Source organism: Anomaloglossus baeobatrachus, chromosome 1 (genome assembly GCF_048569485.1).
Source record: "Anomaloglossus baeobatrachus isolate aAnoBae1 chromosome 1, aAnoBae1.hap1, whole genome shotgun sequence".
NCBI lineage: Eukaryota > Metazoa > Chordata > Amphibia > Anura > Aromobatidae > Anomaloglossus > Anomaloglossus baeobatrachus.
Window position 1 is genome coordinate 179,667,217 of NC_134353.1, and position 14,136 is coordinate 179,681,352.

The window sequence follows — 14,136 nt, forward strand, 5'->3', positions numbered from 1 at the left end:
AAACCCCCACCCTGCCTTACTTTCGGGGGGGTCCTACTTTCGGGGAAACACGGTAGGTTAGGGGTTACTCACACTGTACTGTGGGTCTTCCTCCATGGCCTCCGGCTCTTCTCCTCCCGGCCTCCGGATGATTTCTTGTCCTGCGACGTCAAGTCTGTGTCACTGGAGGAGGAAGAGTGGGAGAAATAGAGAAAAGTGGGACCCTCTCCCTCACTATCAGCTACGGAGGGACGAGCAGGACATTTGTGTGCGCGTGTGCAAAAAAACCCCCAAACTTTATTTTAGTGTGCGTGTGTATGTGCAAGTGTTTGGTGAAACTTTCTACTGCAGGAGAGGGCTGAGGAGATGCAGGAGCCGTAATCACTGGGGCGCAATTACCGGGGCGCAGGGGGACGCAATCACAGGGGGATGCAATCACAGGGACGCAATCGCAGGGGTGTAATTACCGGGGCGCAGGGGGACGCATAATCACAGGGGAGCAGTCGCAGGGATGCATAATCACAGGAGCGTAATCACTGGGGCGCAGGGGGACGCAATCACAGGGGGAAGCAATCGCAGGGAGACGCAATCACAGGGGCGCAGATGGGATGCAATCGCAGGGGCGAGGTGGGGAACAATCGCAGGCGCGCAGATCGCAGGGGCGCAAATCGCAGAGGCGCAAATCGCAGGGGCGCAGGTGGGGCGATCGCAGGGGCGCAGATCGCAGGGGCGCAGGTGGGGTGATCGCAGTGGCGCAGATCGCAGGGGCACAGGTGGGGCGCAGATCGCAGGGGTGTCCGGGTGATCACCCCCCTGCTGCCTAGTGATCAGCCCCCTGCTTCCCAATGATCACCAGGGCGGGGGATTGATCACTGGCAGCAGCAGCAGTCACTCACACCAGCCGGGTGTCAGAAGCAGGACACCGGCGGAGAGTGATCACAGGAAGCGAAGGTCAGGGAAGGCAGTGGAGGTCAGTGTGGGTTGGGGGGGTAGAATCGGACGGCGGGGGGAGCAAAGGTCGGGGTGGGGGTGGGATCGGACAACGGGGGGGGGGGGGGGGACGGACGGAAGACAGCGGGGGGGAACGGAAGACAGCAGAGGGGAGCGCGGAACAGCACAGAAGGGAGGGGGAAGACAGCACAGAAACTAAGGGAAAGACAGCAAAGAGGGGAGAAAAACTTACCAGATGGTGATCGGTGGTGGCAGATCGCGGTGGCAGCGGCGGCAGGTGACCCTCCTCTTCAGCGTTGCAGTCCACGGTCAGGATGAAGCTGAAGGGGGAGGGCACCCACCGGTCACATCGCTCCTCCACACCTGATGGAGGGATAGCGTTACACGGACGCTACCTCCAGTAAGATTGGGGGGGGGCATTACACGGAGCTCTCCCTGCTCCAGCCAATGACTGATGATATTGCATCATCAGCCATGGCTGGAGTGTAGTATTTCACCAAGTTTCATTGGTGAAATATTACAATCGTTCTGATTGAAAGTGAAAGTGACACTTTCAAAAGCCAATCAGAGCGATCGTAGCCATGGGGGGGGGCAAAGCCAACTCCCCTGGGCTCAACTACAAGTCCTAATGTACCTGCAGCGCTGGTGACATTTCAGTAAACCCAGTCACCAGCGCTGCAGGAATGGAAACCCGCCATGACGCATACGGTGTGTCAAAGGTCGGGAAGGCACAAGGTTTCATGACGCATATGGTGCGTCAAAGGTCGGGAAGGGGTTAATGATTGGACATGTCAATAAATATTGAATCTACACATCGGAGTCTGCTCTGTTGCTAAACGGAACCGCTGCCGGAATCCGTCATTCCACGGATTGCACGGATTGAGGCACCCATAGGCTTCTATTATAACCAACGACAGGCGCCGACGGAATCCTGCGCACTGCGTTTTTTCGACGCTACAAAAAACGTTCCATTCTGTGTTGCTTCCGCCTGGCGGTCAGTCATTCCATGACTGATCAGTCGCATAGCGGATGCAACGCAGGGCCATTAGTCACAACCCGTCACTAATACAAGTCTATGGGTATCAACTGAATCCTGCAAATTATTTTGCAGGATTCAGTTGTTTCTCTAAGCGACGGATTGTGACTAATGGAAAAAGACGGTAGTGTGAAAGCAGCCTAAGAGGTGCAAACCTGATGAAACACATGAAGATTCCCATGCAGTTGTGAATGGCCAGGAAAGGAAGTGCAGGAGAAATAAGGGCAACTAAGTTGGTAGTCAGAAAAGGGGGGAATGGACAAACGATGTGAATAGGCCACAAGGAAACCAGGGCCTACATTTTCAACTGTATCCACCCTTCAGGAAGGCCCAGAACCCCCAATTGCCTGTGTACTTTAAAGAAAACAAATTAGACAACCTCTTCTTGGAGATGTAATGTGACTCCTTCATAGAGTAGAAGATGGTCATCAGGAGCCCAGGAAGAGAAGTCACTGTAATAAGGGTCAGCCTTTCCTCCATGCAAGCGCTTCTTTATGGTGGACAAGTGGGCTGGAGATCAAGGCAAGGAGCAGCCCAGAGATCTAAGCGAGGACAGGGTTGCCAGGTCGCCTAAATGCTAATCATGCGTTAGAGGTTAGGGTCCTGTTGCATAGACCAGAGAGGATACAGTGTGACAATCTCAGCACAGTGCTCTTGGTCTCTATGTGGGGTGTGGTTTTTACATTCTGCTTCCCAAGGATCACATGCTGTATCTATAATAATACAAATGAAAAAAAAACCAACAAACCGAAGTTAAAAATGGGTCTAGAAACAGACCAGTGCCTGCTTCCTACAGACACTAAGGTAAAACTGATTAGCTTGGTGGAATGCTCACATAAGGGAAGCCTAGGCTTACCCTTTAGTAGGAAGGGCTTGACTAAGCGCCCGCCACGAGGTAGACGCCAGGTGCCACTCCGAGGGCAGAGACCGTGACTGTGGTAGCGGACCACCAGGGCAAGTAGGACGGACACAGGTGCATACTAGCAGTCCCTAGTGTAGACAAGGACCACAGGGATGGCTGAGGCAGATAGGACAGCTAGGATGGACAGGCAGAGTTGCTATTGTAGACAGGTATCATTGGGATGGTTGAGGTCAGGACGGACAGGCACCAGGATGACTGACAAAGCAGGTAAACAGGAAAATATACACTGGCATGCATACAGACAGTGAACATGGGGATCTGACAACTAGCTAGATAGGGAACTGAATGCTAACAATGTTGCTCAGGCACCTTCCGTAGTGCAAGAGTGCCTTAAGTACGCCCCCTGCCTCTCAGCGATAGGCTGAGGCACTTCCAGAAATTGATACGCTGGCCCTTTAAGAGAAGAGCAGCTGTGCACACGCATGCCCAAGGAGCACTCCCAGGAGACCTGTGTGGCGTGCACAGGCCCCAGGAGGAGGCAGAGGACACACGTGGGCGACCTTGAGGAACTCGAGGAAGGAAGACAGCATGGCGCAGGTCGGGCGCGGTGGTGATTGAGATGGTGTCCCTGCTTGGAGGACGACGAGCGTTGCAGGGACACCAGCACTATACTTAGTCCTGTTAAATGGGTGTGCTCAGGAGGGGCTTACTTTTTATGCATAGCGTCACCCTCCTTGTAGCAGCAGCATGTACCCATGGTTTCCCGAGTCCCCAATGAAGCTATTAAAAAAATTTCAGAAATTAAAGAAAAATTATATTATAAATATAATCTCGTGTTGCCATTTTCTTACATTTTCGGTGGATGGTGCTGTATAAGTGTTTGTCTATTTTTGCACCCTGTGACGACGTTTTTATTGATTTACCATTTTCTGGCGATACGATGTTTTGATAATCTTATTGCATTTTTTTACATTGTTGTGGCTTATCAAAACAAAACCCTAAATCTGCAGTTTAGATCTTATTTCTCAAAGTACAGAAGAAGCTTTGTAATTTATTTATCCATTTATCAAAAACACTGATGGTAAAAATGGACACACTGATGCAAAATAATGATGACACTGAAAGCATTTTTTTCACGTATGTTTACATATGGATGTGGGAATGACACCTAAATCTGTATAAAATAAAGTCTATAATTGTTACCTCTTTAGTGTTCTCCAGTGTGGTATAGCAATAGGATTCATTCTCTAGGGACCTCACAGTGGAAAGATAGAGCTGTTCAGCCATGTCTACAAATGACCTTGTGAGGAACAGCTGCTGCTTTAGCATGTCATTCAGTGCCAGGGCTACTGGATTGTAGGTGGTCAGAGCTGGTGGATTGCGGGCGGGAAAAAAAAAAAAAGATACATATTTTAATGTGATTTAGGTATAATTTCCATACGCAGAGGATAAGACTAAATCAAGTATACAGGAATCAAGAAACACTAAAAATAAGGGCTTTTTACAGTGAAATCTAGATCTGGGAAAATATATAATAAATGCAGTGGTTGAGATAGGGAAAAAAGCGGGCTTTTCCCCAAAAAAATAACTATTTGGTTGGTGATGTGTCATCCATATTGATAGAAGCAACAAAAGAAAAAAAAACAAAAAACAACATACCTATACATACACACTTACCGTATTTTTCGCTTTATAAGACGCACTTTTGTTCCCCCAAATTTTGGGGGAAAGTAGGGGGTGCGTCCTATAATCCGAATATACGGATTATATACTGCAGGGTCCAGGGGAGGTGGGGGCCGCTCTGGAGCAGTGCTGGAGGCTGAGGGAGGCTGGTAGAGGCTGGTGAGCTGGTGAAGGCTGCAGCGAGAGATCTCTTGCTCCTGCTCATATAATATGCAATGCCCTGTCCATCACAATGGTGCTGAAACCGCACCGCGGTAACGGGCTGTGGGAGCGGCGCATATTATATGAGCCTGCGCCCCCCTTTGATCGCACATGCCCCCCTGTGTTAGATATGGCCCCCATGCTGCTGCCCATAGTAAAATAAAAAACTTTTTACTTACCTCCTCCAGCGTGTCTCCCCGGTCTCCCTCCTGCTGCTGTGATCAGGCAGAGATGTCACTCTGCTGTGCCGATCACATGACCGGCACCGAGAACCAGGAAGTGCAGGAGGCCGGTGCTCAACCGCATGGAGGGAGACACGAGGGAGGACAGTGCTGGAGAAGGTAAGGAAAGAGTTTATTTTACTAAAAGCAGCAGCATGGGGGTGATATCTAACACAGGGTGATGTGTGACAGCCACAAGGGGCCGTGTGGCATCACTGGGGGCCGTGTGCCAGCCATAGAGGACATGTGGCATCACTGGGGGCTGTGTACCAGCCACAGGGGGCCGTGTACCAGCCACAGGGGGCTATAATCAATATAAGGTGGCCATATCCAGATTAAGGGGGCTAATTTTAGGATGGGGGGGCTATGAGGGACATATACCCTATATGATTTGTTAGACGGACACTGGCATTATAAGACGGACCCCATTTATTAAAAAATTCTCTATTCCTTCACCAAATTTGGGGGTTTGTCTTATAATCAGGTGCGTCTTATAAAGCGAAAAATACGGTATACATATATAAATCATCACTCCATCTCAGGCATTCAGACCATGTTATATGAAAACACTGCCTTTTTTTCCCTGCACAAAATTGTTTTACCCTGTAGATACGATGCAGGGTTTTTACTGCGTTTTTTTTTGTTCATTTTATTTTTAAGATTTCCCATTGAAGCCTATAAGGAAGAAAATGCACCAAGAAAAGCACTATTCAACACCATCTCTAATGCACAGCGGGCATGTTTTCATGAAATCACATCCACTTAAATTTTTTTGCACAAAAAAAAAAACTGCAGAAAATAAGTGTTTCTATAAAATGTGAACATGGCCTAAATGTGACTATACATTTCTTATAAATAGTCACCAAACCAAAGGCCCTCTGTTATGTAGACAATGCCTCTATCAGATTAGCGCCCCCCTTTTCACTGTGGAAAGCCTGATAACGTTGATAACGTCTCCCCTGCCTGATCTCTGAAGTGGGATGTACACAGCACCAATGTTATCCATTCTGGCCCATCTCACACCAGGTAAGGAAAATCTGACATGTGGAGGTCATGTTAGATACGGTGCCTATATATAACAAATGTATAGCCTATTTAATGCTAGGAGTGGAGGCAATATTCCGCAGCATTTTGGCCCTATTTTAAAGGGCTTGAAAACCCCTCCATAGACATAAATGGCATTAACAAAAAGTTATATATAAAAGTACAACATCTAGAGGTCTACTTTTCATAAGTGGTGAGAAAAGTGAGTATAATTTATAACGAGAGGACACTGCAGGCGGACAAATCTGTGGCTTTAAAGCCAGAACATTATGCTTATAGTTGGTATTAAGAGCCCAAGACATGCCACATTTATGAAGAGATACAGTAGAAGCATCTAAAAGTTTCACTATTGCCAGTTTTAGCTTATTGGGGAAACTGTCACCAGATTTTTCTCATATAAAGTAAAGCCAGCACCTGTAAGCCCTCTATTATAGTATTCTAGAATGCTGAATATATACCTCCAATCCCCTCTGCAAAGCAAAAAAGTACACCTTTTATTAAACTCACCTGCGGGGTGGTCCAGTCTGATGGGCATCGCTGGTCTCAGTTCGGTGCCTGCTTTCATTCTGCGATCACAGTCCTCCTTCCCAGCTCCATGTGAATGACGTGTCTTATGTCATTCACACAGTGCCCTCCATTGTTCTCCTGCACAGATGTACGTCTCCCTGCCCTGCTGAGTGATGAGTAAAGTATTGTATTGGACATGTGCCCTCGATAGGTCAGAGAGAAGTGCGCCTGTGCAGGAGAACCAAAGAGGGCACTGCGTGGATGACGTAGGACGCATCATCCACACGAACAGGTCAGGAGGACAGCAATCACAAGAAGAGAGGAGGCCCTGAATCAAAACCAGCGACCCCCATCTGACCAGACAACCTCACAGGTGAGTATAATAAAAGGTCTTTTTTTTTTTCTTTGCAGAGTGAATTGAGAACAAACATACAACATTCCAGAATGATGTATGAGGTGCTTGCCCTACTTTATATAAGGAAAACATGGTGACAAGTTCCCTTTAAAGGAACTATTTAACAACCCAAGCTTGGTTAATTCATACACCAAATTAAAATAGAAAGAGTGTATACTACTCCTCCTTCAGTGGCTCCATTCCAACGATGTTGGCAGTGACGGTGACATGACATTGTTTTGTCATGTGTAGGCGCCAGCTCGTCAGTTGCAGCCTTTACTATTTCATTAGAGCAGACGCCCGCCCAGCCCGCATATAAGGACTCTTTCACACGTCAGTGAAAAACACAGACGTCTTTCACTGACGTGTTAAAGATATGCATGTCCTTCCGTGTTCCATGATTTTGGCATACGTGTGATCTCCGTGTGCTATCCATCCACGCTCCTGCTGTCCGTGTTACTGATATCTCCTACTCTGCTGTGTCTGGCCACTGTCTCTCACCGCTGCAGCTACTTCCGGATCGGCTGTGCAGTGCATAAGTGCATATGCATGAGAATAATTAGCCGGCCTGGAAGCAGGAGACAGCAGCGGCTGGAGACAGCAGCGGCTGGAGACGGGCGAGTTTAAAAAGCTTTTTATTTTAAATGTACGTGATTTTTCTGGGACGTGTTTCACGAATCACACCATAGTGTGATCCGTGGGACATCAGTGATGCCAGAAAAAAAACAGATTTGTCTTTGTCACGGACATGAGTGTACGCTGCACGGAAACACGTCAGTGAGAAATCATTGATGTGTGTGCATAACCATTGATTTTAATGGGTCTGCATATGTCCATGATTCTGGTATGTGAAAAAAACAGTAACATACGTACCAGAAACACTGACGTGTGAAGGAGGCTTAACACAACAATGCCGCCAGGAACAGCTGCGAAGACATTGCTGTAATAGGCACTTATTGTTTTCATTTTAATTTATGCCCTGAATTGATTAAGCTGAGGTTGTCCAATAGTAGACAATCCCTTTAAGATTATCATAGGAAATTATATTCTTCCTAAGTCTCCACTACAGACTCTTACTATAAATAATAGTTCCTAGGTTTAGTTGTAATTAACACAGTGCAGTGCTCTGTGACATCCCATACATAAAACCCAACAAGAAGAACCTACCTTCTATTAGATCAGGGCTCACAACATGGCTAACCATTGACACTGGATCCATAAAAGGAGCATCAGAACGTACAATATTTGCTGGGAATGAAAAAGAAAAAGTCAAACAATATCCCAATAGCATCTACAGGATTATAATCTCTGTAATAACTTACTGTCTTCACAAACAACACAGTCTGCTACTCAGGCAATAGGTCAATACAGACCACAGAACCCAAGTGGTTTTACAAAAGAAATAGACTTCCTCTGTAAGACCATCGAAATCCCCACAGAACGATCGGAAGGTGCTGGCGGGTCGCTACTGCAGCTGGTTCCTTGTCGAAACACCTAAGGTAAGACCTAGTAGGCTGCCCGTCAGTAATAGTGTATTATTGAAGAAGTCAAAAGAGCACAGGATCAAGTATCATAAAGTGAGCAGAAAAATAAAAGAATTCCTAAAAAATAAAACTATTGGGTCTGAAGGATTCTTAAAGGGAATCTGACAGCACGTTTTTGCTATGTTATCCAAGGAGAGCATGATGTAGGGGCTGAAACACTTAATTCAGTGAAATGTCACTTTTTAGGCTGAGTACTGTTGTTTACTTCCATGAAGGTTTTACCACCAGGAGATAATCACTGCATGGACTAGGGCTCAATTGCCTGCTAGACAGACCACACCTCCCAACACTTATTAGCAGCTCACTGTCAATATACAATGTACACTGAAAGCTGTTATTTTTCTGAGCTCTACAAAATGCTACATCTAAAAACTGATAGATTACTGGATGCAGCAGTTATGTCACAAAGTGATACATCATTGGAATCGGTGTCTCTTTTCAAACATTATTCTGCTCTTAGATGAGGTAGCAAAAACCTGGTGACAGATTCCCTTTAATGTCCAGACGATTCTCCCTCCTTTCATTTTCTGCCTCTGTGCTTTTTAGCAACTATAACTGTACGTCCCCACAATGAGTGTTAGGCTATGTGCGCACGTTGCGTCGGAGTACCTGCAGTTTATTCTGCACGTTTTCCTTCACTTGGTTTTTGACCAAATGGCTTTTGACCATTTTTTCAGCTCTAAAAACGCATGCGTATTTACCGTGTTTTTAGTGTGTTTTCAGCGCTTTTTACCTGCGTTTTCGCAGATGCGTTTTGTAGATTAAGACACTGAGAAATAAAGTTGGAATAGTCAAAAAGAATGAAAAAAGAGAAAAAAAGAAGGGAATTTTGTTTACTTACCGTAAATTCCTTTTCTTCTAGCTCCTATAGGGAGACCCAGACAATTGGGTGTATAGCTTCTGCCTCCGGAGGCCACACAAAGTATTACACTTTAAAAAGTGTAACCCCTCCCCTCTGCCTATACACCCTCCCGTGCATCACGGGCTCCTGAGTTTTGGTGCAAAAGCAGGAAGGAGTAAACTTATAAATTGGTCTAAGGTAAATTCAATCCGAAGGATGTTCGGAGAACTGAAAACCATGAACCAAAAGAACAATTCAACATGAACAACATGTGTACACAAAAGAACAAACAGCCCGAAGGGAACAGGGGCGGGTGCTGGGTCTCCCAATAGGAGCTAGAAGAAAAGGAATTTACGGTAAGTAAACAAAATTCCCTTCTTCTTTGTCGCTCCATTGGGAGACCCAGACAATTGGGACGTCCAAAAGCAGTCCCTGGGTGGGTAAAAGAATACCTCGATAAAAAGAGCCGAAAACGACCCCCTCTTACAGGTGGGCAACCGCCGCCTGAAGGACTCGCCTACCTAGACTGGCGTCTGCCGAAGCATAGGTATGCACCTGATAGTGTTTCGTGAAAGTGTGCAGACTAGACCAGGTAGCTGCCTGACACACCTGCTGAGCCGTAGCCCGGTGCCGCAATGCCCAGGACGCACCCACGGCTCTGGTAGAATGGGCTTTCAGCCCCAAAGGAAGCGGAAGCCCAGAAGAACGGTAGGCTTCAAGAATCGGTTCCTTGATCCACCGAGCCAAGGTTGACTTGGAAGCCTGCGAACCCTTACGCTGGCCAGCGACAAGGACAAAGAGCGCATCTGAACGGCGCAGGGGCGCCGTGCGAGACACGTAGAGCCGGAGTGCTCTCACCAGATCTAACGAGTGCAAATCCTTTTCACATTGGTGAACTGGATGAGGGCAAAATGAAGGTAAGGAGATATCCTGATTGAGATGAAAAGGGGATACCACCTTAGGGAGAAATTCCGGGACCGGACGCAGAACCACCTTATCCTGGTGAAAAACCAAAAAGGGGGCTTTGCATGACAGCGTTGCCAGCTCCGACACTCTACGGAGCAATGTAACTGCCACTAGAAATGCCACCTTCTGCGAAAGACGTGATAAAGAGACATCCCGCAGCGGCTCGAAAGGTGGTTTCTGAAGAGCCGTTAGCACCCTGTTAAGGTCCCAGGGTTCCAGTGGACGCTTGTAAGGTGGGACTATGTGGCAAACTCCCTGCAGGAACGTGTGGACCTGCGGAAGTCTGGCTAGACGCTTTTGAAAAAATACGGATAGCGCCGATACTTGTCCCTTGAGAGAGTCGAGAGACAAACCCTTGTCCATTCTGGATTGAAGGAATGAAAGAAAAGTGGGTAAGGCAAAGGGCCAGGGAGTAAAACCCTTATCAGAGCACCAGGATAAGAAGATCCTCCAAGACCTGTGATAGATCTTGGCGGACGTTGGTTTCCTGGCCTGTCTCATAGTGGCAATGACATCTTGAGATAACCCTGAGGACGCTAGGAGCCAGGACTCAATGGCCACACAGTCAGGTTGAGGGCCGCAGAATTCAGATGGAAAAACGGCCCTTGAGACAGCAAGTCTGGGCGGTCTGGGAGAGCCCACGGTTGACCCACCGTGAGATGCCACAGATCCGGGTACCACGACCGCCTCGGCCAATCTGGGGCGACGAGAATGGCGCGACGACAGTCGGACCTGATTTTGCGCAGCACTCTGGGCAGCATCGCCAGAGGAGGAAATACATAGGGCAGTCGAAACTGCGACCAATCCTGAACTAATGCGTCCGCCGCCAGAGCTCTGTGATCTTGAGACCGGGCCATGAATGCCGGGACTTTGTTGTTGTGCCGTGACGCCATGAGATCGACGTCCGGCGTTCCCCAGCGGCGACAGATCTCTCGAAACACGTCTGGGTGAAGAGACCATTCCCCCACGTCCATGCCCTGTCGGCTGAGAAAATCTGCTTCCCAGTTTTCTACGCCCGGGATGTGAACTGCGGAGATGGTGGAAGCTGTGGCTTCCACCCACTGCAGAATCCGTCGGACTTCCTGGAAGGCTTGACGACTGCGAGTGCCGCCTTGGTGGTTGATGTATGCGACGGCAGTGGCGTTGTCCGACTGGATCCGGATCTGCCTGCCCTCCAGCCACCGATGAAAAGCCAATAGGGCTAGATACACTGCCCTTATCTCCAGAATATTGATCTGAAGGGATGACTATCGGAGTCCAGGTTCCCTGAGCCCTGTGGTGGAGAAAAACCGCCCCCCACCCTGACAGGCTCGTGTCCGTCGTGACCACAGCCCAGGTGGGGGGTAGGAAGGATTTTCCCTGCGATAGAGAGTTGGGAAGGAGCCACCACTGAAGTGACGTCTTGGTTGCAAGGGAAAGAGAGACGTTCCTGTCGAGTGAAATCGACCTCCTGTCCCATTTGCGGAGAATGTCCCACTGGAGTGGCCGCAGATGGAATTGCGCGAAGGGCACTGCCTCCATCGCTGCCACCATCTTCCCCAGGAAGTGCATGAGGCGCCTCAAGGGGTGTGACTGACCCCGAAGAAGAGATTGCACCCCTGCCTGCAGCGAAAGCTGTTTGTCCAGCGGTAGCATGACTACTGCTGACGGAGTATGAAACTCCATCCCAAGGTACGTCAGTGATTGGGTCGGTGTCAACTTGGATTTTGGGAAGTTTATGATCCACCCGAACTGCTGGAGAGTCGCCAGAGCGATGGAAAGGCTGTTTTGACACGCCATCTGAGAGGGTGCCCTGACCAGAAGATCGTCTAAGTAGGGAATCACCGAGTGGCCCTGAGAGTGTAGGACCGCCACTACAGATGCCATGACCTTGGTGAACACCCGTGGGGCTGTCGCCAGGCCGAAAGGCAATGCCACGAACTGAAGGTGTTCGTCCCCGATGGCAAAACGCAAAAAGCGTTGATGTTCGGGTGCGATCGGCACATGAAGATAAGCATCCTTGATGTCGATCGATGCTAGGAAGTCTCCTTGTGACATCGAAGCGATGACAGAGCGGAGAGATTCCATCCGAAACCGTCTGGTGCTCACATGTCTGTTGAGCAGTTTGAGGTCCAGAACGGGACGGAACGAGCCGTCCTTCTTTGGCACCACAAACAAGTTGGAGTAAAAGCCGCGACCATGTTCCTGGAGGGGAACAGGGATCACAACTCCTTCTGTCTTCAGAGCGTTCACCGCCTGAAAAAGTGCATCGGCTCGCTCGGGGGGCGGAGATGTTCTGAAGAAACGAGTCGGGGGACGAGAGCTGAACTCTATCCTGTAACCGTGAGACAGAATGTCTCTCACCCATCGGTCTTGAACTTGTGGCCACCGGGTGTCGCAAAAGCGGGAGAGCCTGCCACCGACCGAGGATGCGGTTCGGGGATGCCGAGAGTCATGAGGAGGCCGCCTTGGAAGCAGTGCCTCCTGCGGCCTTTTGGGGGCGTGACTTGGACCGCCACGCATAGGAGTTCCTCTGGCCTTTCTCCGGCCTGCTGGACGAAGAGGATTGGGGCTTGGCGGAGGGACGAAAGGACCGAAACCTCGATTGTATTTTCCGTTGCTGAGGTCTCTTTGGTTTGGACTGGGGTAAGGAGGAGTCCTTTCCCTTGGATTCCTTAATAATCTCATCCAATCGTTCACCAAACAAGCGGTCGCCAGCAAACGGCAAACCGGTTAAGAACCTCTTGGAAGCCGAGTCTGCCTTCCATTCGCGCAGCCACATGGCCCTGCGGACTGCCACAGAGTTAGCGGATGCCACCGCTGTACGGCTAGCAGAGTCTAAAACTGCGTTCATGGCGTAGGAAGAAAAAGCTGACGCCTGAGAAGTCAAAGACGCAACCTGCGGAGCAGAATTACGTGTGACCGCATTAATCTCAGCCAGACAAGCTGAAATAGCTTGGAGTGCCCACACGGCTGCAAAAGCCGGGGCAAAAGACGCGCCCGTGGCTTCATAGATGGATTTCACCAGGAGCTCTATCTGCCTGTCAGTGGCATCCTTTAGCGATGATCCATCTGCAACCGATACCACAGATCTAGCCGCCAATCTAGAGACTGGGGGATCCACCTTGGGACATTGAGCCCAACCCTTAACAACGTCAGAGGGGAAGGGGTAACGTGTGTCAGTAAGGCGCTTAGTAAAGCGCTTGTCCGGAACCGCTCTGGGCTTCTGGACAGCATCTCTGAAGTTAGAGTGATCGAAAAACGCACTCCGTGTACGTTTAGGGAAACGAAACTGGTGTTTCTCCTGCTGAGAAGTCGACTCCTCTACAGGTGGCGGCGGGGGAGAGATATCTAACACCTGGTTGATGGACGAGATAAGGTCATTTACTATGGCGTCCCCTTCAGGTGTATCAAGATTGAGAGCAACGTCAGTGTCAGAGCCCTGAGCTGCGATGTCCGCCTCGTCCTCCAGAGAGTCCTCACGCTGGGAACCCGAGCAGCGTGAAGAAGTCGGGGAAGATTCCCAGCGGGCCCGCTTAGCCGGTCTGGGACTGTGGTCCGGGCCGGAGTCCTCCACGTGAGACCTAGGGCCCCCCCTGGGAACGTGCTGCGGCGCGGACAGAGAGGGGCCTGGAGGTGAAGATCCAACAGGGCCCGGGGCCTGTGTAAGGACCGGTCTGGACTGCAAAGCTTCAAGCAGCTTGGCAGACCATTTGTCCATAGACTGAGCCATGGATTGTGAGAGTGACTCAGAGCGTTTTTCAGCAAAAACTGCAAACTCTGTCCCTGCCGCCTGGACAGGGGGAGCAAGGGGTTCTACCTGAGCCGAGGGGCCCACTAGTGACCGAGGCTCCGGTTGAGGAAGCAAAACAGGGGTTGAGCATTGCTCACAGTGAGGGTAGGTGGAACCCGCAGGTAACTTAGCCGC

At 49.5% G+C, this 14,136-nt stretch overlaps 1 protein-coding gene across 1 annotated transcript in view; it reads right to left on the reverse strand.

Moving 5' to 3' along the window:
- Positions 1-14,136, reverse strand: part of C1H19orf44 (chromosome 1 C19orf44 homolog) — a 91,882-nt gene that overhangs the window by 3,970 nt on the left and 73,776 nt on the right. Inside the window, exons 8-9 of the mRNA XM_075335078.1 lie at positions 8,046-8,126; positions 4,032-4,198 (exon numbers count right to left, since the gene is read on the reverse strand). Coding sequence (XP_075191193.1) covers positions 4,032-4,198; positions 8,046-8,126 — 248 coding nt within the window. The remainder of the gene's footprint in view (positions 1-4,031; positions 4,199-8,045; positions 8,127-14,136) is intronic.